The 22,367-nt window shown below is 52.3% G+C and overlaps 5 protein-coding genes across 5 annotated transcripts; 2 read left to right on the top strand and 3 right to left on the bottom strand.

Annotated features, from left to right (window-relative positions):
• Positions 1-500: 500 nt before the first annotated feature.
• On the bottom strand, positions 501-2,894 carry LOC34620460 (protein transport protein Sec61 subunit alpha-like 1). Its single transcript, XM_026337011.1, has 7 exons — positions 2,871-2,894; positions 2,595-2,745; positions 2,325-2,471; positions 1,990-2,073; positions 1,675-1,820; positions 830-1,138; positions 501-683 (listed from the first exon to the last, which is right to left on the bottom strand). Exons 1-7 carry the CDS (start codon positions 2,892-2,894, stop codon positions 501-503), a joined length of 1,044 nt encoding a protein of 347 aa, XP_026192796.1.
• A 3,781-nt stretch (positions 2,895-6,675) lies between these two features.
• On the top strand, positions 6,676-8,254 carry LOC113147215. Its single transcript, XM_026337010.1, has 8 exons — positions 6,676-6,715; positions 6,801-6,937; positions 6,995-7,141; positions 7,197-7,217; positions 7,598-7,670; positions 7,843-7,904; positions 8,003-8,007; positions 8,092-8,254. Exons 1-8 carry the CDS (start codon positions 6,676-6,678, stop codon positions 8,252-8,254), a joined length of 648 nt encoding a protein of 215 aa, XP_026192795.1.
• A 1,176-nt stretch (positions 8,255-9,430) lies between these two features.
• On the top strand, positions 9,431-10,906 carry LOC34620459 (uncharacterized RNA-binding protein C328.05). The gene is made up of 5 exons (XM_026336991.1): positions 9,431-9,475; positions 9,726-9,951; positions 10,062-10,131; positions 10,343-10,567; positions 10,750-10,906. The coding sequence occupies exons 2-5, from the start codon at positions 9,810-9,812 to the stop codon at positions 10,904-10,906; spliced, it is 594 nt and encodes a 197-aa protein (XP_026192776.1). The 5' UTR covers positions 9,431-9,475; positions 9,726-9,809.
• An 804-nt stretch (positions 10,907-11,710) lies between these two features.
• Positions 11,711-16,008, bottom strand: LOC34622193. The gene is made up of 8 exons (XM_026337009.1): positions 14,452-16,008; positions 14,229-14,261; positions 14,155-14,163; positions 13,419-13,621; positions 12,814-13,004; positions 12,527-12,630; positions 12,319-12,411; positions 11,711-11,782 (listed from the first exon to the last, which is right to left on the bottom strand). The coding sequence occupies exons 1-8, from the start codon at positions 16,006-16,008 to the stop codon at positions 11,711-11,713; spliced, it is 2,262 nt and encodes a 753-aa protein (XP_026192794.1).
• A 1,884-nt stretch (positions 16,009-17,892) lies between these two features.
• LOC34622194 lies at positions 17,893-21,664 on the bottom strand. The gene is made up of 4 exons (XM_026337008.1): positions 21,107-21,664; positions 20,964-21,038; positions 18,840-20,808; positions 17,893-18,539 (listed from the first exon to the last, which is right to left on the bottom strand). The coding sequence occupies exons 1-4, from the start codon at positions 21,662-21,664 to the stop codon at positions 17,893-17,895; spliced, it is 3,249 nt and encodes a 1,082-aa protein (XP_026192793.1).
• Between the last annotated feature and the right edge of the window lie 703 nt (positions 21,665-22,367).

The following is a 22,367-nucleotide window of genomic DNA, read 5'->3' as shown; positions in this document are numbered from 1 at the left end:
TGCCATTATCTTGACCTCATTTCTTGCGTCTGCTCCTCTATCTATCTGAGTAGCCGCCAAAACGGCAAAGAAGACGACTCCATCGTGTGATGCCGTGCTGTGACATGTTGCTCCACGGAAATCTATATATGGGAACTGCCAGAGAACGCATGAAGTGGCCTCTTTGGTTGCGTACACGAAAAAGACGCAAAGGGAGCAAGTTTTTAGTTTCTTCAATGTTCAGAATATCGAATTGCCTTCATAGAGCAAGCACACAAAGCAAGAGAATGCACCTCAAATATCACACTGCTCAATTAGATATGAAGCACAGCAAATGAGAAAACTGCGCATCTATTTGTGTATCGGCTATCTCTCGGGTATTAAGCTTCCCTAGGGCGTGCATAAAGGGTGGAAGCAACGGAAGCAGCGCAGGAAATTACCGGGAGGGATTTAAAACATAGTGTCACAAAGTTTCGAACAGCGTGCCTTTGCTTTGTAATGTATTTGGCACGCCGGTGTATTCAGCATCTCTCACCCTGCTCCTTTTCTTTGGCGAGCATTTCGTAGTACTGATAAATAATTGTGACGGCAAGGAGAATACCAGTACCACTGCCGATGGCGCCTAGGAAGTCGGCAATGATGGTGAGAGCCCCAATGCACATGCCACCAAACGCGGCTGCTGTTGGAATGTAGCGATTAAGCACCTGAAACAATGCGGCAGGGATATGCTTCGACAATACATGGGTTTAGGAGGGAAAACCACAAATGTATACGCCATTGAAAAGAAGATGGTGCAAGAGGCACTGGGCATCCGAAGTATGCTATGATGTCAATACTCTCTTGTACTTGCCTGAACAAGGGAGCTTTCTCTGTAGCCCTTCATCACCATTTGCTGGTCCCTGAGCTGTTTCGCCACGTCTCGTGAGCTGGAGCCGGACACTTCGATCCATGTTTTAGAGAAGAGGGCGCAAGAGACGAGAACGAAAGTGATGTAAACAAAGCTGTGCAGGGGATCGTCAAGAATAGAACCAAAAGAACCCGGTGGGGAGATGTAGTATGCGATGCCTCCCACTGGCACCGAGTGGCCGCCAGCGTCGACTTCCTGCCACTGACCGAGCAGATTAACCAGCACGTTGTTTTTAAAACGCCTGTACAACAGCTGTGAGAGGAAGTACAGATTCGATACGAGGGCGGTCTGCAGGATGATGGGGATGTTGCTTGTGTAGAAGAGCTTAATCGGATAGCTGCCTTGCTGCCCTCTAATTCTTTGGTACTTCACTGCCAGATCAACCCTGAACCCTTGGAAGTAGATGACAATCAGGAACACTAAAATAGTGGCGAGCAGAGAGGTGATGTTCGGGGCATTTGAGCGATAGAAGGCCTCCTTCAACGCCACCATGTTCGTGCTCTTTGTGAACAGGCAGTGAAACAAGGCAACAAGCGCGCCTTCAAACTCAGTTCCCTTGCCCGTTTTAATCGTCGTCGGGCTAAAGGCCTGTAAAACCAAGCAAAGGAATATGCTCAATGCTAAGGACAGCATGCGAATGATATAGAGGCGAGCGCCATGGGTTCGCTCAACGATCGGCAATACGAAGTAGCCTCGAGCCCCTAGATGCACAGGTTCCTGGAAATTGAACTGCTAGCGTATCCGACGAATCACTGATACCCTTTGAAGCCTTAGCTCGAAAAAGTTACCTTCCAAACGATCGTCTCGCAAATGTTTGTAGCAATGAAGAGTGAAATGCCGCTGCCCAAGCCGTAGCCCTTCTGAAGGAGTTCGTCCAAAATGATGACAACTACTCCCGCAAAGAAAAGCTGCAGAATAATTAGCAACGCGCTGCCTGGACAAACGACAAACAAACATCAGCCATGCGTTTGACTTGCACACAAATTATCTCCCAAACAACGAATGAACTGGGTTGTTAAGCACGCAAGATAGCTGCCAGTGCAAATCTTAAGATCTGAGGTTAGTGCTCAAAGCGAAGCCTAATGGCTAGGGTCTGGACGAACCTGCACCAATCTCAGAGATGGGCCCATACATGCCGCTGATGACGTACGCCACAGCCTCGCCGATGGTAATTAACAAAGCCAGCACTGAGACGCAATGTGAGAGAAAGGCCTAAAATCCAGACATAGCACTCTTCTAGGCGCAAGGTGTCCCCAATGTAGACCCTGCTCGTTCCCAACTGCTCGCTACAAAAGCAGCATGCGTTCAGCTGTAGCACCAGCTCGGTCAGTTGTCGTCGCAAGCTCGAGCACATCAGGTGCAAGTGATACTTGCATGCATGCTCACTGTTCGACAGGTCAAAATGATAAACGCGAAAAACACATTGGTTGTTACTTACGTTTCTGTGCACCCTGAAAGAGGGCTCTGTCTTCCTTGAGACTCTGGTCGACTTGTATGATTTTAGAACCCGCAAGGAGCTGCATGACCATCCCGCTTGTAACAATTGGGGAGATGCCGAGCTCCATTAGGGTGCCTCTATTAGAGGCCAGGATAACTCGCATCCAGTAGAAAGGGTCCGCGCTGCGGCTGGTGCGGATGCCATACAGTGGAATCTGGCAGCAGACCAAGAAGACAGCCAGCGATATCAGCGTCCATAGCACCTTCTCCCGGAAAGGCACACGGCGCTCAGGTGCGTGGACCTCGGGCAAGATGCACATTGCTGGTTTTACCAGCGACAGAAACCGAACTGCACAAAAACAAACAGCAGCACTGGTCAACAGGCAGACTTGCGAGAGCAGAACCGAGCTGCAGGAAGAGCGCTAAACTAGCAGACAGGCATTCAGCAAAAACTCAGAGACACATACAGGTCGGCCTTGATACAGTGGTGGGTACACAATGTAAGAGCAACGATAAAAAGACCACAGGCGCATGACACGCGAAGTACAGGCCAGGGGCAAGAGAACTCCATCGCTGAGAAAGTTGCTAAAAGGGCGCCCGACGCTGCTTCTCAGCGCCAGAGGCACATTGAAGCATATTTTTAGCTCAAAAAACACCAGACAGCACCCAAGCCGCAAGGTGTGCGGTCTCTGCTACGACGGCGGACGTCGGCTGGACAAGGGGAGACGTCTGGGCGTCGAAGGGTCAAAAATGAAAGCGGAACGCAGCGAATTGGACAAACTAATATTGAAAATACGAAATAAGTACGCTTGGGGGAAAGATGCACAGAACGCAAACAGGCAGATACAGTACGAGTGGAGAGGCGACTGGGAGGCGAAAGCCGCAACCTGGTTGGAAACCGAATTTGCCTGTCATGGAATGAACATAGCTCACCGCCTTTCGCCATTTTCGGATTTGGTAAATTAAAGCCTGGGAAAAAGAAAAGGCGCAGCGCCGCGGCTTAGACCTCCGCGGGCTGCCCTAGAGAGTACTGCGGGAGAGGCGAGACGCAGCACGCACTGAGAGAGCTGGTGACTCCGAAAAAATGAAGCTCACTTTTCCCTACTAGAGACACAAATTTAACAGCTAATTCTTGTCTTGGACGGGTGGGAACGGACAAGGCGACAAGACAGAGGGCGGCAGCAGCTGCTACTGCTGCAGCAGCTGCTGCGTTTATCTGTTGCTGAAGCAGAAGTTAGCAGCAGCACTTTGCGACAAACGCCGCCTCTGTGCCGTACACAGGGGTTTTCGCTGGTCTTTCTACACTTCAGTTCCATACCAACAGCACTAGCTTTACATAGAGGAGACATGGGGTAATCTAGGGGTAATTAGATACAGAAAGAATCAATCACGCGGACCCCCCCCCATCTTGTGATCGTCCCTTCCACCAGGGACGCGAGCCAAAGTATAAAAATCACCTGGTCGCAATAAATCGCAAAGCGCAACTATTAGGTCTTTCGCCCACTCCGTCCTACAAAGCTCCTTTTCACCGCATGCTAGTTGGATCTTTTCGGTGTAAAGCTGCCCTCACTTGAAGCGCTGAACTACTATGGGCTCAGTGGCTTCCTTAGGGATAAAGATGAAAGAATTTAATCTTTTCTTTCTGGTTTCTGACGAAATCCATGTCTTACGAGTAAATGCCGTCACTCAGCAAGCATTTGAAGAGACACTTGATATAGTGCATTCTCCAAATGCCTCTGGCAGCTCAGTGCTCTGATTTTCGCGCGGAGTTGTCTTAGCCGCTAAAAATTTTTCCAATTCTCTAGGGACACCATTGAGGAAGAAATAATTGTTTTGATGATGTTGGCATCCAAAAACACTATCTTGAGCACCTTAGCAGGCTTTCCATATATTTCCTGCGAAGGATTGCAGCTGGCTAACTTACGTTTAAGCACTTTCTACAACACTGCTTATATTGAAATAAAAATTAGTAGGCATTCGGGTTACTCTGTCTGTTAATGCATATTGTTTGTTGCAGGATATTGTTGGCTTGATACAAAGCGACGCAACATTGGACGCCTGTGAACTGGGCAATTAGCTGTGAATGCTCATGCGGCGTGGAGGGTGCAACTGCGCGCATCTTAGCTTACTCTTTCGTCCTATGTTGAGAACTCTGAGCAGCTTGGGTACAGGACAGCTGGAGTTTTACTGAAAGACCCTCGATACTTGTCTAGAGTGTAGCATACACAGCAGAAAAATGGCTTAAGGCCCAACGTTCAGGCTTTGCTCCTGTATGATCGGCACTGGACATCCATATAGCCTTCTGAAACACGTGCTAGATCCATGAGCCCTTGCTGCTCTAACACGAAAGACATATGCTGGTTCATAGGCAAGGCCGGAAAGATGTGAAGCCGATGATTGCAAACTGCAAACAGATTTAGTGCGGAGTGGACGTGAGATAGAGCAAAGTGACTTACCACCGTTGGATTGTACCAACATATCTGCCTTGGTTGCTGTTCTCTATGCCTCTCGATACGACATTGGACCTGCATCGTGCTTTGCTAGACTTCGCATGCAAGAATGCTGTTGAAATGCTGCGAGAGTGGGCCTATTGAAAGATACTGTAGAAGCTGCAGAGCTTGCTCCCCCAGACATTTCTTATTTGGAACGGTTAAACAAGTTCCACCAATTAGGGTTCCACACTTCCCATGGCAGTGCCACTTGTCTCCTCATCACAGCTGCCTTGCACCTGCGGTACACACCCTTTGGCAGGAGCCCAATGAGTATCAGTGCGGACATAGAGCCTCTGCCTAGTTACGTTCACTTGAGATGCATGTAGACAAGCATATCAAAAGCTACCTGAAGCGATATGTATAATGTACGCGCATTGAATCTAGAAGGTGTGTTCAACTGTAGCCTGTCATCGCCAGCAGCTTGGTCTTTGACATACAGGTGAGCACAGGAGTTCAAAGGTACTCCCAAATGCTCTACCTTTCCCCATGGTGATTCGAATCCCGTTCCAGCACCAACAGCATGGTCAGTGCAAATTCCCTGTGCAAGAGTTTGCTCGTGCCTCAAGTTTGCACTTATTTCTTTCAACCTCTTGTTTAAGGAGACGGCACCGGGTTGTCTGTATAACAGTACCCTTCAATCTTGTGTCAGCATTTGTTACATGCCCAGTTGCGTAGCAATGAAAAGCTATGGCGTTTGTTGCCTTTCCAATACCATATCGATATTACCACCTCAAGGATTGCTCACTACATTTATGTGTGGCTTGAACGCCCCGTTCGCCACAGACTAAACAGGGGACATCGGTAAAATGCTAGTGGCAAAGTATGAGTACAAGTTGTTAATCTCTATTGCCGCGTTTTGGATAGTTGTAGTTTGAGCCTTACCTGCGTGGATGTTGCCATGACTCCATGCAAGCAAGGAAAGCCCTCGTTGTTCATGCATCAGTGTGCGGGTCTCGAGAGCTATTCAAAATAGGGTTGTCATGGTGTTACTACGTACGCACAAAACCTAAAACTTCTCACGCTTAACCCGCCTTCTGTCTAATGTGATCTCAAATCAGTTGCCTGTGCCTTTTCCAGGGGCAGTTCTATTGCTCCTTACCATGAGTGCTTTATGTTAGCTCGGTGCTCATATGAGCAGGATAGGGCAGCATCGTAAAATGCTGAGGGAAATGCCCGGTAGTTGTACATAAGTGCTGCCTCTAATTTTAACTGAGTGGATTGTTGGGCAGCCGACAGATACTGAGCTTCTGCAGGTATTTCTGGATTTATCCGTATCAAGTATGCAATAGTTGATTATCACACCAAAATAAACTTTAGATATCTGCTCAGAAGCCCAGTTGTAGTGCGAAACGCCGGATCCAATGCATTGTCTTGCACTTTAACATAACTGAACTGGTGTTGGTCTTTATGAGAAAAAAGTATGACATATGAAGCTTCACTGCAGCTTAGTATCAACCGACATTCCACGTGACTTAAAATAGCATATTGTGTTTTTTTTTTCCGAGAAGGCAAGCTGGAGTCTAAGTCCCCCGAACGCTGCCCGAAGGGTAGGAGCACGGAACTGCGCAGCTCAGAAAGAAACACTGCGTCATCTGCTTTTGTGTTAAAGCAGCCAGGGCTAAGTGCATCAACATTTCAAAGCGATCTAGCTTATTAGGCAGCAATGCAGAAGAGTGCCTCCGGTCCAGCCGTTACGATGAACGTACACTTGAGATGCTTTACATGAAGCTGCGCGCGGAAGTACCTGTGCAACAAGAAATCCAGGGATGCTACGCGATTTCTCATCCTTCTATCAATGTTATTCCTTCCTAAAGCGTCAATGTGGCTCACTTCTGCGTTGTGCATTGCGGCATTTTTCGTATGCAATGCGCACAGTGCACGACTGACAACACAAGGGACTGTACGCCTATTACACCCATTTCCCGAAGGTGGGGCGGCATTGTAGGTCAGTATGCTCCACATATATCATATTTTGACTTTCTCAGATCAAAAAAAGGCAAAAGAAGCCGCCATAGAGGGACAAACTACAGGTCTGCTCATTGCACCGTCATGCGTGACATGGCTGTTAACAAATCAGGCATCAGCGGGGGCACGACGGGCGCCGTACAACGTGCAAAACGTGGTAACCCAGGCAGCATTGTGACAACTCCTCTTGTTTATTACCCGCTTTGCTCAAAAGGACCCCGTTGATGCTGTAAATGCGCACGGGCTATATGATCCTCACATGGAACCTCAAGAGAGCGGGGACGAGTTAGAGGACCCCTCTATGGTTGCACAAAGCGGTGTTGGCTACGAACTAGAGAAACGGGATGAAGAAGATGAAGGTGTGGACACTAAATATACGAGAGAACGAATTTAGTTTTGTTCATGGGGATTCAGAGTCCGCAGCAACATCTTCACAAGTGCATAATAAGGTACCGGGACACGAACTACTCATAGGAAAACATCAAATATCGGGATCACAGGAGAAGGAAAATGCCGAAAATTGTGAAAAAGGTGCCAACGATTACATCAAAAATCACTGGTGCAGCGTTGCACAAATTGTGTTCAGTAACTAGGCACTTTTACCGCTCATCCCCATGAACTAGAGCTTCATTTTGCTTCAGAAAATGGAGGAAGGCCCGAGATTTCAGGGAGAAGGTATGCCTGCACGTTTGAACACTCTGAAATGCATCTATGAAGGGAAAAACTGCTCGTTCATTCAGAAGATATGGCAGACATAGAGGAAGAAGCGGAGGTAAGGACTACGCAATAAGGCTCTGTGCTCAATGTGGTGTATCAGTTGAAACAGGAAAGTGAGGATGAGGAATTAGAGAAGGAAGAATCAATAGACGAAGCTGAAGAGGCACAACACGGTATGTCTGCTCTCTTTGCAGCTGACAAACCTCTTCATTTACTAACTTTGCTCTCCGGTCAACCGCCTGATTCAGATTTGATTAAAAAGATGGAGGAATCAGCAGGTCCGCCAACTCGCTGATTAGTAGAAATCGATAGTGCAGTCACTGAATACCACGGAATCTTACTCAGGCAAGCACCAACAGGCTCCCAAAAAGTTGGAACCAGAGGAAGCGAAAAAGCTACTACTATCTGTGAGATCTGCTAGTGCTTTCGCTTTTTACCAACCGCTTTTTACTGTGCATTCTTGGTTTCGGATAACTATACGAACAGTATGGAGCCCGTCTGGAAGATCTCGTGAACCAAATGTACGCCCCATTCAAATTGAACATCCATGCCTACAAACTTCTATGGTTCGTGTGATCGTTCTCCTTTTATCAGCATCAGCGCTCACGCTGCCGTGCCTGACCTTCTTGGAACTAAAACTCGATTGGCAAAGGCAGAGGGAAAGCCGTCTTTCGCGTTCCCTGTTGCTCTTCGTACTCATTCGAGTGTACCACCAGTCGGGGGGCCTCCGCCTACGGCAGGCCTTGAAGCACCATAAGTTGTGAGCCCTCCAACTATGGCAGGTGTTCAAGGACGATACGCATCTCCCCTCCCAGGTCCTCGAGCACCGCCAATGTTGGCAGTTTTTCTAGGCGGCCATGCCCTTGGGGTATGCGCCTAGTCAACAGTGGATGCGCTATCTAGACACACAGAAGACAGCGCATCTGTGTCTTTAGTTCCGAAAGATATAATAAGAAAAAAACTAACCTTGTTCACAACTCTGTAGTTTGCTTGTAACGTTATACTCGTATTCGTTGTTGTAGGGTAACAGGACAGAGCACAGGCAATCTGTTCGATTTCAGGTTCACGTTTGTGTCATTCATCCCGTGAAGAAGGCGAGAGCTGCATAATAGAGGATGAATTTAGCATGCAATCGCGAACTGAGCTTGTAGTACAATTTCCGAATTCATATTGCTTTCCCTCGATCCCCCCTCCCCCCGCGGACCCCCCAAGGACTCTGAAGAATCGCTCGGCTTCAAGCAACCTGGTCGAAGTGGCTGCCTCTTGTGACAGATGCATTTATTGAGCCACTCTCTTAGAAAATGGGAGGATAAAAACTACTTCTCTTACTTAAATATTGAATACTTTCACCCATTGAAGATATGGGGCTGGCTGCAGAAGCTGCGAGGGCTGGGCGGCAGCCATGGCAGACGGTAAGGGGGTCCCGTCCCCCTCCTGCAGAGTAAGAGAGCCTCCAGCCTGGCGGGGTAGGCAGGGTTGTAGCCGAACCGTATGGCTCATCGGGCGCTGTTCTGCCGAAAAGTGGAGGAGAAATACCTGAGTTGACTGCTGAGCTTTCGAATAACGGGAAAAATGCCGCCAGTATGTCGCCTCATGACTTCTCCCCACGCTCCACCGTTGCGGACTGATGTTAGACAGCCGCGAGCTGATATCTAGTTACTGTTGTTTTCCAGCGATGAACAGGCTTATAAGCTGCGAGAGTCCTCGTGGGAGCTGTCTTAAAGGGGGTCTCGGCCAGATTGGGAGTTTTCTCCTATCAGAGTAGGGGTCGGTGCAGTTGTGGGGGTACATGGACAAGGGTCTGGGGCGGTAGGCATCCGCCTTCTGTCGACGCTGGTCCGGCGCTCAGCATTTGAATTACATCTGCTGTTCGTATATGAACAGAGGTATCATCCAAACATTTCTATTTGGTATGATGAATGCGCAGCTCCCCGCGGATGATCCAAGGCCGTGCCTTGAAGGCCAAGAACCTGAGAAGGTGGGCAACAAGTCGCTTCCAAAGGCTCACCCCTTTGTGTATGCGATCATTTTTTCGTGCCACCATTCATCCCCCAATTCGAACTGCTCGGGCAGTGGCACTTGGCCCGCCACGCATCCCCCTGAGCGCTCGGTAGTATGGGGGCTGTGCTTTCTAATGTAGGCGCACACCCAGGCGTGCAATTAAGCCTCGAATGCTGTACTACTTCCTGATAGTGCAATCCCCTGCGTCGTGCTTGTTGTGTTCCCAGCAACCGGAGGCCCCCGCGCCCGGATGCAGCGTCTACGTGGGCAACTTGGCCTGGGGTGTGCGCTCTGCCGAACTACACGAGCACATGAGCCAAGCTGGAGTGGTAGTGCGAGCTGATGTGTTCGAGGACTATCAGGGACGGAGCAAGGGTTGCGGGATCGTTGTGTACAAAGACGAAGAATCCGCGCAGCGTGCTATCAAGGAGCTCACGGATTCTGTCCTACTGGGTAAGAGGGCGCAAATTTGGTTTTTGTCCCTCCGCTTCGCTGCAATGGCTGGAAATCGCTGTTTCAGCAACAGTCAACTCGCAGAGTGCCGTTTTTTGCTGTTGTTGCAGAACGCCCAATTTTTGTCCGTGAGGACAGGGAAGAGGGAGGCGGCGGTGGAAAGTTTTCTGGTGGCCGAGGGTGAGGAAAAACTGAACGTTTGTCGCGCCAGACATGCCATATCTGTGGTTTCTGGCTGACTGGGGACGTTTGTTTACCAATCTGTGAACAGGCCGCGGGGGCGCCATTTGTTGTGCATGTATGTGCTTTGTGTATGCCCATTTCTTTAGTGGGGTGGGGTGCATCCACTCGACTGGTGTGCTTTTTCTGACTCGTTTTCTCTCTGCTGCAGACGTGGCCGAGGCCGCGGGGGCTTTTCTGGAGGCCGTGGAGGTTACCAGGGAGGCCAAGGCAGCAGCTATCAGGGGGGCAATCAAGGATCCCAGGGGTATCAAGGGGGCAGCCAGGGTGGAAGTCAGGGTGCAGGCAGCCGCCAGGTGTTCGTGTCCAACTTGCCATGGAAGACTTCATGGCATGAGCTGAAGGACCTCTTCCGCGAGTGTGGGGAGGTTGTCAGGTTAGCGGCGCTGACGATTGCGGGGTCGTGTATTAGGCCATGTATTTTATTACGCCACATGGCGAGGGAGGACGGGGGTTGGGAGTGGCATGGGTGGTTGGTTGGTGTATATATATATATACTCTGATTTTGCTCACGCAGGATGTGTACTTGATGCATTGTGTGGGTGCATATTTTCTCAGGGCCGACATCCTCGAGATGCCGAATGGCCGGTCCAAGGGTGTGGGCACTGTGCTCTTCACAAATCGGGAGAGTGCTCAGAATGCAATCGACACCTTCAACAACTACGTGTTGGACGGCAGGCATATTTCTGTTAGATTCGACAGAAAGGAGCTCTAATTGATTATGTGCCTTCTTGCACGTTTGCCAGCCCCCCAGGCACTTCTTCCCCGCGGGTTCTCCCGGGGGTGAGTTCTCCGTGGAGGGTGTAGAGCCATTGGGATGCCCGTTGTTGGCACTCCATGAAGGGGATATCCCTTGGAAGCCCTTCTTAGAGCCGTCGCGGGAGTTCATGCTAGTGGATTTAAACGTTACTTAGGATGGAGCGTGGCTGTTCCCGTATAGACAGCATGGCGTTGGTGGTATTGGGGGGAGAGTGCTTTCTCTGGTATATAGAGGAGGCAGGCCCTGTAAGCGCGAGACAGACGCTTCGTTTGCGGGGTTTGTTTGCCTGGTGCCGTGCCCGGCTGTCGCGTCCTTCCGCATTATATACGAGAAACAGCAGATCGCCGCACTGTTACATTTCGCCTGCGGACGGCGCTCACTTGTCGCGAGGCACATACACTAAACTGACACCGCTACATAACTACTTGTTACTATGCGTGTTCACCAGCTGTGGCGATGTAGTTTCGCGTGTTACAGACGCTGGGAGACGCTGCAAACTAAACAAATTAGTAGTATTAGCGCCGGCAGCAGCAGGGAGGCGTAACTGCAGTGTTGCTTTTGACCCTATGGCCATTGGTGGCTTCTCTGGCCGACGATGGAGCATTTCCAATCCGGGTTTGCGTAGCTCGGCGAGTTGCACGGTGCACAACCAACCCAATAGGAGGTGTGGCTGCGTATGGGTTGGCATTCCTCTTAGTGTAGACAGAGGAGTGAAGAAAGAGGGGTCTCATTCTCACTCGCGAAGGCCGGAGAATAGTGCTACCGCGCTCCAACCCCACTAAAGTCTAGGACATGCACCGAGTCGCGGCATCGGGGCGGGCTAGCGCGTACCTGCAGCAAGGAAAAGAGCAGACAGGCAGGATATTTGTAAAGCGGGCGGAAAAGATCGTGCGCCTTCCATTCCCTAATCCCTGGAAGGGGGCATATCCGCTACCGCTCTAGGCTGCGGCCAGAACACCACTCGAGACGACAAAGGGCTGTGTATCCAGACCAGACAGCGCTGCTTAGGGGGTTTGTGATGGGCCCCACAGTGAGGTTATACCAGCGGACCACACGTTCGGTTGCTATGACTGAGATATGCAGCATGAGGACCATCAGGTTCTGTTTGCCGCTAGCATATCCTAGGCCGGCAATGCACCGCAGCTACGCCGCGCACGCTGACCACACCCAGAGACGTCTCCTGTACCGAAGCCTCGGCTGGTCTGGCGTCTCGCTACGCACTACAGGGCTCGCCTACCCTCGTGGCTTTTTGAAGAGAACATAGCTCTTACTCGCACAGCCAATAAAAAGGCAAAAAGACTGTTTGAAGCAAACAAGAACGCGCCTCATGTGCAGAGAAAAAGGCCCAGATGAAAGTGCTTGCTCACCACAGCAAAGGCACGGTTTGCCTGAAGATCGAGGATCGCCCCGTTATACTGGGCCGTTAAAAGCGAATCCGCACAGCGGCGCAAATCCCACACCTGAGGAAGACCAGACACACGAGCCAGCCGTACGGCGCAGAATGATGCACGACAGAACAACGACACGCAGGACGAAAAGAGGTCACCCCGAGCGTGCTTTTATTCGGCTGCTTGCCTTCACCACCCCATCAACATCTCCCGAGAGAAGCATCCGGCCATCCCAGGCGCCAGCAAGTCGTGTTATTCGATTTTGATGCTCCAGCAGCGTTAAACCGTGGCCTGCGAAAACCGCACTTGCACTCCGCAGCTGCAGCTGAAGCAGCAGCAGCAGCTCCCAAAGCAGCCACCCTAGAGCTATTCCAGCAGCACTGGAAGCGCCAGCAAAAAAGACGAGGGACTGTGGCAGCAACGCCCGTCATCTACATTATGCGCACTGGAAAGCGGCATGACTAATTATCCTACTTGCAAGGTTCTTTGCATCTCCCTGTCTTGCGTCCTGTATTTTAATATGCCCATCGTAAGATCCTGAAGCAAAGACCTGCTGCGCTTCCTCGTCGAATGAGCCTCCTAGGAGAAACCCTTGAGCAGCTGCAGAGGCGAAGGCCCCTTCGCCGTTGCGCAGCCAGCAGACAGCAGAGACTTCCGCTTGGTGGCTGCAGTTCGCAAAGGAACGTAAGACGCATATTAGGGTGGGAGCGCCTATGGAAGGGAGGCTCGACGGCTCATCGCCTCTGTTTTCCCGTCTGTTGGCACACGTCAGAGGACGAATAATACACAGAAGAGGAGGCCAGGCTACGGTGCGAAATGCGTAACAGCCTGCAGAGAGACGAAGGGCCTGCGAGTGTGTGGCACCCTCGCGGCTGTAGACCTGAGCGCCTGGAAGTTTTTGGATGAAAACTTTTAGCTTGGCGTGTTTCTTTGCACTTCGTGCTGTCTCGTGAAACTGCTCTCCCTCCCCTCCGAATGCAATCCCTCCCTCCCTCCCTGCCTCTCGCTCTCTCCTTCCCTCCTTCGCACTCGGCCTCTCGGCCGCTTCTGCTCGCATGCACATGCAGCGCTCGTCGTACCCATTGAAGGTGGCCAGCCTGACGATTGGATAGACAGAATACAGACTGATAGTCTCGTCTCGGCTGCCACAGAGGACGCGGGAGGAACGGCTACCGTCTTCCGCCACGTCCAGGGCCAGGATGCCATCTGTGTGGGCATTGACGATAGCGGATGCCTCCAAAGGCTCGCCGCACACTGCATCGCCAAGATCCCACAAAAAGAACTCCCTAAGACACACACGCAGGAGTCAGAGTGACTGCAAGCGCTGGGTCGCGAAAAGCCGGTGGAGTGCTAACGGGAGAGGAAGGAGAGAATCGCATTGGCAGGTTCATAGATAGGTGTGTGCATGGAGCCGGAGGATATGCGGAGCACACACAAATATACACACACACACATACACATACATACACACACACACATACATACACATACATACATACACATACACATACATACACACACATACATACACACATACATACACACATACATACACACATTTACACATACACACATACACATACATACATACACATACACACATACACATACATACACACACGTACACACATACGCATACATACACACACATACACATACATACACATACACATATATAATACATACATACACATACATACATACACATACACACATATATGAACCGCGAAACAGAAGAGAGAGCGCACGCATGTACAATCAGCAGGAAGCCGTCAGACGCGGCAGCATCGCGAGAATTTGTTTTCAAGGTTTTACCTGTGCCATCTATCAAATGCAAAGACTCGCGTCCCGTATCGCGAAAATATAAAATTGAGGAGGAGGCTATGCACCAAGTGCCCTTCGATGGACAGCTGCGCTATCTCCTGCACGCCCCCAATGCAGCAAAGCGAATATCGCAGCCCTCAACTTTGAGTGCCAGAGGCTTAAAACAAGGCATATTTATGGGCCGATTTTTGCATGGAAAGCCTGCCCGCTTCGCACCCACCCACCCACAGGCAGGCAGGCAGGCAGGCAGGCAGGCAGGCGCAGGCCCGTATAGCAGTGCGATTTTACAGTTTCGCTCAGGAGATCGAAGACTCTGTATTCGCAAGCGTCCGCCACGCCTCCACTGGCCCCCCCTTTCTTCCGCCTGCCTCTGCAGTTGCCACTTTGCTCAGACGAGAGGGAGCACGCCATCAGGCCGCTTGCAGCGTCCACGCTGCAGCTATGCCAGCAACTTCGCCCCCAACACATGCAGACTTCCCGAGCTTTTACGGGGTCTTCCTCAGCCGATGCTGCGCCTTGAAGACACGGCTGCTCTGCTGCTGCAGACACTGCAGAAGCCGTGGCCGTGCAGGGAAATGAGAGCACTGCAGGAGGCGGCGACCACGCAGTATTCCGTGGGGGAGTGCGACATGAGATCCCTCTGGAAGCGCTGATAAGGGCCGGCGATGCCTCCCCATTCGTCTTGCGAGTGTCTCCTGGAGAAGGCCCTCCGTTTTGTCGAGATCCTCCACTCCTTCTGCTCTTCCCGCTGCCCCTACGGCCGCTGCCTCCACCGCTGATCAGGCTTTCCAGCTCGAGCTCAAGCGACTCGAGCGAGGAGAAGCTGCCTGCCGCCGCATACGTCGTACGGGGGGACAGCAGCAAGCCTCCCAGATCTTTCGTCTGCCTCAGGCATACCCCCGTAGCTCCAGCCACTCCCCCCCCGCCAACTCCTTTGGACGCAGCCACTAAGGGTCGAGGAGCCCTCACGGCGGAGGGGTAGGCACCTCCCTCTGGTTTCAGAAAACACATGACTCTGTCGCTGCCTGCAGTCAATATGACTGCCTTCCTCCGCAACGCATCCACAAGGGCCTCGCCAGCTCCCGGAGCGAACACTACAGCGGGCTGAGAAGTCGTGCAATCGCTCACGGGGGAAGCAATGTAAGGCTGCACATTGCCATCCGTGGGCGACAGATCTAGCTCCAAATTATCTTGTGACACTTGGGCCCCTTGATTTCGATGCTGTCGCTGCTGGGGCGGAGTACTTTTGTGGGGGCGTGCAACTTCAGTTCTCGAGGCATACGTGCCCCTAGGGTGTACAGACACCGTAAAGAGCTTGTGACCCTCCGTGGGGAGGACTGAGAAGGCGCAGTTGCCGCTTTGCCAGTTGTGCCAAGCGCGCGCATTCCATAAAAACTGGCAGCACCATCCCTCATGACGAAACTCCCGATAGCCAGTGGAGGGACGCAAGCGATCCTCCCTCGGTTCTTGGTCATGTTGTTGGTCGTTCTCCACCAAGAAGCCGTCTCTGTCAACTTGTCTACTGCAAGCAGCTCCGCAGACACCTCCGTATGGCCACCACACGAAGCCGCTGGCATTAAACCACTCGCGCCAGAGAGGCTGTACCCTCGGCGCTCTGAGGGCAGCTTGCAGCTCCGTGCAGGAGGAGGCGAAGCGAGCGGCATCTGCGGCTTCCAGAAACGGAAGGACCGCTAACAAGACGTTTTCACGCAACAGCGCGTCCAACCAGACATTGGGATGCTGATACACAGGGTCTACAGTGGAGGAGGCAGATGCGTTCTCCCCGTCCCTGCTAGAGAAAGACGCGGCACAGGACCCGCACTGATCCGGCTGTACATCCACCATGTGGCTGCTCCTACTGCCGTTTTCGCAGCAGGAGGCTGATTTGTTGCTTCGCCTCCGTTTAACCATCGCCAAATCACCTCAGAGGTGTGCGTTCTGCAGAACGCACACCTCTGAGGTGATTTGGCAGGTCCAGGCCGCCTAAGCGGTCAAGACGCTGCCGGGGGGCAGAGCGGCATCTTGGGGATCCACGGATGGAACGGCTGCAGCCAAATGTACAGCGGCACCAGAACACAGACGAATAGGCACCCCTTGGGAACGCTGCTTCCTTCAGCGTGAGCAGGAGAAACAGTCATGCACAGCAGCAGGAGGCCAGAGAGGCGTTGTGAAAAGAGACGGGTGTGGACAGCGTCTGGCTGGACACAAGACACGGTAAACTCCAAAGGAAGAGGAGGTCTGCTGCAGCCAAACAGACTCTCTCTGTCTCTATCGCTCATTCCTCATGTGTTTTTTAGCGGGAGCAGGAACAAAAGAAACGCAGGCGGCGACCAGTTTTAAGGGGGTCACCCAATGGCTAGGCAACTGGGATGCCACCTATGCCTTTAGCCTCAGCTGCACCAGAGGAAAGACTTGTATCCTCAGTGGCAAGAGATCTAGGCAAGACGCTGCCCACGCTTGCATACAAAAGGGGGTCTTGGCCCTTCTGTTTTAGAAGAGCAGCTCCAGCATTTGACACCAACGTGAACCTAACTGGCTCCAAACGCCAGCGGGAACCACGAGATACTCCACTGTTCTCTACAGAGGTGTAGTGGTGACGGGATGAAGTAGTGTCTTGCCAGCTGACGTCATACTGGTGCCAATCCATGAGCCTTGCTAGTGCAGGTGGTGGTGGAGCAACTTGTGTGTCTTCCCTGGTCTCCTGTTGAGATTAGGACTAAAAGGCGATCCCGGTCCTTAGGGGAAATTGCGGGGGAGGCATTGGAACTCTAGAGTCGGCTGCGCAGGTGCCAAGGTAGCCGGCCAGAGCGAGCAGTGCATGCATTCACTGGCAGCTCCCTCTGCTCGCAGCAGGAGGCCAAGGCAGCATCACTTCTCGAAGAAAGCAATAAAATACTTGCAGAGAAGTCTCCTCTAGAGGAGGAGCTGAATACTTTGTGCTCGAGGAATGGGAGCAAGCTCCGAGAGACCACCCGAGACACCCTTTGCCTTCGACTAAGCAGAATTCGGATAGGGCGTAAGCTGGTCCGCCTGCATTGAGTTTCTTGTAATTGTGCGATACACGTATTTGCGAGCTTTAGCATAATACTATTAATACTCCATTATACCCTAGATGTGCCTGACAGATACAGTCCAGGCTACACATGCGGGCGTTAGCCTGCCGCAGTATGGTGACTTATCGAGATAAGTGGCAACAAATTCCGTTTCGTAGAAAACCCCGCTGCTGTGCAGTGTGCCACCATCCAAAGTCTTCCTCAGAACGGTGAGGATTCACGAGGCCAACTAGCCCCTCGGCAGCATTCGGTTGATACGTTATCTTCGATCAGGGAAGAGTTTTAAAATGCGACTTCGAGCTTACTCAGCCCAAGCAGCGAACAAATAAAATAAGCAAATACAGATATCCGTCTGCTGCTCCTACCTTCTCTTTCGCATTGTAGTCATGCACCCATGGTACAACTCACACGCGTGCCCTGGGACCTGTGGAAGGCCGTCGATAATTACACCTGGCGCTTTGGAAACCAGTGCCTCCCCAAGCAGGTAAAGCCGAAGGCGGACTTACGCATAATGAATTATGTGCCACAGACGATTTTTTCCTGGAATCCTACGGGAAAGGCTGTCCTCTACGCTCTCATTTTCACGCGTAGCCTGCTCCCCCAAAATACCTTTTCCTATCACTGTGATTGCAGTTGGTGGGGCCCGGCGAAGTCCCCTGTTCTAGGAGGTTTTGGCTTAGTTCAAACCGAGTTCCCTCGCCTCAACGCTTTCTAGGATAAATAGTAGACGCTGCATCAGCCGTTCGAGGCCCTCCATGTGAGCCTCACTCTTGCGCATCCACTGCTCTACCAGATGCTGCTGCAAAGGCTGACCAGCTTCTGTCCTCTGGGCATCAGTTCGTGAAAGGCTGGATATCTGCCGCTGAGGAGACGATCCACACATTTGGCTTTGTGCCAAGGCAGGCTCATAGGCGCTAGTGTTCTCTCCCGATCCTGAAGCCCCGTACAGACCAAGGGCACCTTGGGCCCCACTGTTGGCAAGGCTCCCACCCCTGTACCGTCTCGTGGAAGAAGCGTAGTCCCTCTCTACCTCCAGGAAAGAATTGGAGGGTGTCGTGCGTCTGGCAGTGAAATCAGGAGCAGCAATGTTGGACTCCTGAGTTAAAGGCTCTGGGTAACCAGGGCCATCTTGCGACGGCTCTGGCGGCTGTCTAGGGGCCCTTCCAGGTCTTAAAAAAGAATCAGAAATGGCCGAGGGGGCTAGAGTTATCAAGGTGACCTCCGTCCCCATGCCAATTGGACAAACACACTGCCCTTGAACGTGCGAGGCTGCCAATGGCTGTAGCGGGCTGTCAGACGGTTCCACTGCCCGAAGAGGTGGTTCTGAGGCGCAAAGCACAAGCTATCACAGAAGTGCTATATGCAGGTAGTCCAAATGAAAGCAACTTCTCTTTCTGTTCAGAAAAACCAAACGGGATGGAAAGGCAATGAGAGGGAATGCGGCCTGGGCACTATGGCCCCATGCTACGATCTTAACTTCCATAGATTCCAGCAAGCTGCACTCATCTGTTAGGCTCAACCACATTGAAATAATAGGGCTGCTGCCAATAGGGTGTGCCTAAGGAAATTGACCAGCATCCGCAGAAAAAACGCCTTGCTTTGCGTGTTACTCGCCTCTCTCGCGGGCAGGACGAGCTGCATTTGCGTTGAACCCTGTTGGCGAACGGACGACCTGATTATCCTGCTGCTGTTCATTCACCTCCGTGAATTGTGAGGCTATATCTCCTCGAAGAGCCTCATTGTGGTAAAGAAGCCCCTGATGCTCCGCTCGCTGGTTAGGCTCTGTGTCTGGGGGTCGCCGAGGCTGTGGTACCAGTGAACTACACATCCGTGGCTGTGGCTCCAGACACCGCTGGTCTTCGATATCCCACACTGCATATTCTACGAGGCGCATTGAGTGCTCGTTTGGATTGTGAGAGCGTCTGCGATTGCCCGTAGTTGCTGTAAGTGTGCGGCGTGAGACACATCGCTCATTAGACTCCCGAGCAGGGGGCTGGGGACGAGGGTCGTAAAGCGGCTGTTCCTGTTGCTGCAGTCCATGTCCAGTCACGCGTGCTGAGTAGCTTGTTGCGTGTTCAACTTGTGGCGCCACGCTGTGGCATAGGTTCAAATTCCTTATGCTGGCCCCTACAACATTTCCCTGAGGAGCAACGAAATGAGGCAGGGCAAACTGATGGGCACCCAACTGGACATTCAGTGGAAGCTGCTGCTCCCACCGGGAATAGTCTGTTGGTTCTTCTATTCTCCAAGGGGCCCAAGGATGAGGCCGCAGCCATGCCTCGTCTGTAGGCTCATCTGAAGTCCGGTCTTGCCTCGTTCCCAGTTGAAAGGCTCCAGCCAGCCGCGTCTCTTCCCTGTGAGAGTCAAGAGCGGAGGGGAGTCCTGATTCCAGTAGCGCTGGAAGAGGGGCTTGCTCTTCCTGCCCCTCGTGTACAGAGCCCACGGCACACGAAGCACGAGGAAAGTGGGTGGATAGCCCAGAGCCACGAGCCATTGATTCGAGGTCCTGAGGAGCAGCCTGCGTAACCCCCCTATTCCTAGAAGAAGACTCAGGCCACTCCCCTCTACCGTGAGGCACCGGCCTTCCCTGAAGTACAAGACCCCCCACTCTAGATCGAAAGGACAGGCTGATGCTCGCCCTCTGAGGCGAGTGTGACGTTCCCGCAAATGAAGTGTCACAAGCCCCGCAGCCCGCAGACTCGGAACGTTGCCTGCCCCGGGTTGTACCATAGGAGCGGTCGTCTTCGCTTCCGCGGCTATTGGGCTCCCCGCTCATGTTACAGTCTGCCACTGTATCACGAAGTGCCTGTGCTCCCCCTTCATGGGACTCCTCAGTGTGAGGCTCCCACATGGCCGAAGCAGTCTCGTGCTCAGAGGGCCTCCGAGAGCCTGAGGGAGGGGGCGCAGAGAGAGACAGCGACGCTTCAAGACGTTCAGAGATATGTGATCGACCTAGCAGCAGGCCTGTGCGGCCCCTAGCACGGGTAAGGGCAGGCAGGTGGGGAGCTCTCGCTGGGGATAACAGGCTGCCTCCGCACTGTACTGCGTCACTCCGAGTCTCTGCCTCCGTTTCTACTAATGTACGGGTTCGTTCAACTGTTTCAAAAGCATCTACAAGCTCTTGCGCTTCTCTAGAGAGTATTGCGGCCTGTGGATGGCCGCTCTGTGGCCCCACTACCCCGGAAGGCTGAATGAAAGACTGCCCGTCGGACTGTTGCTGCTGCCAGGTGGCTTGCAGTGATGCAGGTCTGTGTTCTTCCCCAGGCTGTGCACAGGCACTCATGCTGCTGCTCAGACCGCTTCTGAAGGCGGTGCTACTGTCCCATGCCGGGGAGATATCCGACTGTGGGGAGCTTGTGCGCCTCCCTGGCGTTCTCGGGGCTGCCGACGCACTCTCTTCAGTAGTTGGAGCATAGAGCAGATTCACACTGCTGTCTGATTCCAAAAGCTCCTGCAAGCGACTCCCGTAGGTTGGCATCTCATCTTGTTGCAGTATCAGCGTAGCTTGTTCCGTTGAGTGCAAGGCCTGAGACAGCGTAGCAGTCAGCGAAACGCCACGTTGTGATGCCCGACAGAGAGGTTCGAGCATAAACTAGGCGCTCGATTCCCCGCAGAACAGGTGAGAATAAGTTGCGAAATACGGTACTACATTTCTAGGAGAGAAGGCTGCCTACGTTTGAGTTTCAGAGAAAGTAATTAATGCAATGTAGCCTTCAGCCGCCCCGATCGAACCAACCACTAACTGGCCATCTCAGTGGGGTCGTAAGGGTTGGGCTTAGCCCCATGATTCCTCGGAACCTTTCCGGCCATATCATATATAAACTATACCAGTAGTATATGCCATGGAGCTGAAATAGCGGCCGATGCGAAAGAGGGATGGGCGGTCTTACTTGAGCCAGCAGCTGCTCAACGATGCGTGCAGTGGGCGTGGTCCCTAACCCGTAAGCGCTGAGCACACGCTTCCATGTGGTATTAGAGCCGAAATCTAGAGAATCCCGTGGAAAACATATATGTAGAGCTGACCCTCGATGAGCAAGGTTTGCCGATATCCCCGAAGGCAGGGGCCTACTCTCCGAGTGATCTTCACTCTCCCCTCCAAGAGTACACTCGCCCCGTTCACTGGGGGCAACGCCGGAAGCTAAGGGTATATCCTCCACTAGCGATGCGGTGCCTTCAGCGTCTGGTGGATCTGCACGCTGTGCATTGACGTCAGCAGGGGGTCCATCTGCAGGGGCTACCGACCCTCCCTCTGTCTCAAGAAGCTCACGAGGGGCCAATAACGGGTCCATACAGATGCTTGAGGCAAGGAATGCCAGTTCCATCCCAACTTGTAGGCTAATGGGACACAGATTGACCTGGTGCTGTAATGGGGGTTCAGGAGGGGACATCGTAGGGACCGCTGGTGCTCCCTCTGCCTCTCTGCAACAGCCAGCCTGACCAGTGCTCATCCTGTGCGCGGCTTCCCCAGCTAGGTGCCTGTATTTGTTCTTCCTCTAGAGACTGGGGCTCTCGCGGGCTGAGTTCAATGGTTGTTGCAACGATTGAAGAAGGCGCCGAGCCACCCCAGAGTGATGCCCACCCTATTGCCGGTGCATGGCTTGGCGGGGCCTGCCGACCCCCTGTAGCAGAAATGCCGGCCAGGAGCTGCGATCGGGATATCCTGAGCACTCGGCTGGCTGAGGCGAACCGGTTACAATGCAGGAGCTGCGGAGGAGGCATTCAGAGGACTGAGCCTCCGTTAAGTGTGCCTCTACGCCATGAGGCAGACAGCTAGTGTTTGATTGAATGCGCTCATAAGGAAGGGTTCTGATATGCAGCAGGAGTTGAGGACAGTAGGAAGGGTACTGTTACGTCTCGGATCCTTGAGGGCATACAATGTCGAGCAGCTCATACGGTTAGGTGTACGGTATGCAGCTGCTCGTTCTCCTTACACTGCACAAAACATCTAGAATGTAGAAAAACACACAATATCATCTGCATTCCCTGGGTAGAAAGAATAAGGCCCAATCAGCATGTCACTATCAGCGGATTCCCGGCTAATCGACTCTCGCAAGGTGGGACTGAACCATTATAAAAGGAAAATGAGCATTACCGTGGATAAAATTCCTTGTTTATTCACGTTTATTCAGCATAAAGCGCTTTATTCTAGCC

This window comes from Cyclospora cayetanensis, unplaced genomic scaffold (genome assembly GCF_002999335.1).
Source record: "Cyclospora cayetanensis isolate NF1_C8 unplaced genomic scaffold, CcayRef3 CcayRef3_contig_16, whole genome shotgun sequence".
In the NCBI taxonomy this organism is placed as follows: Eukaryota; Apicomplexa; class Conoidasida; order Eucoccidiorida; family Eimeriidae; genus Cyclospora; species Cyclospora cayetanensis.
This window is presented reverse-complemented; position numbering and strand designations above follow the sequence as displayed.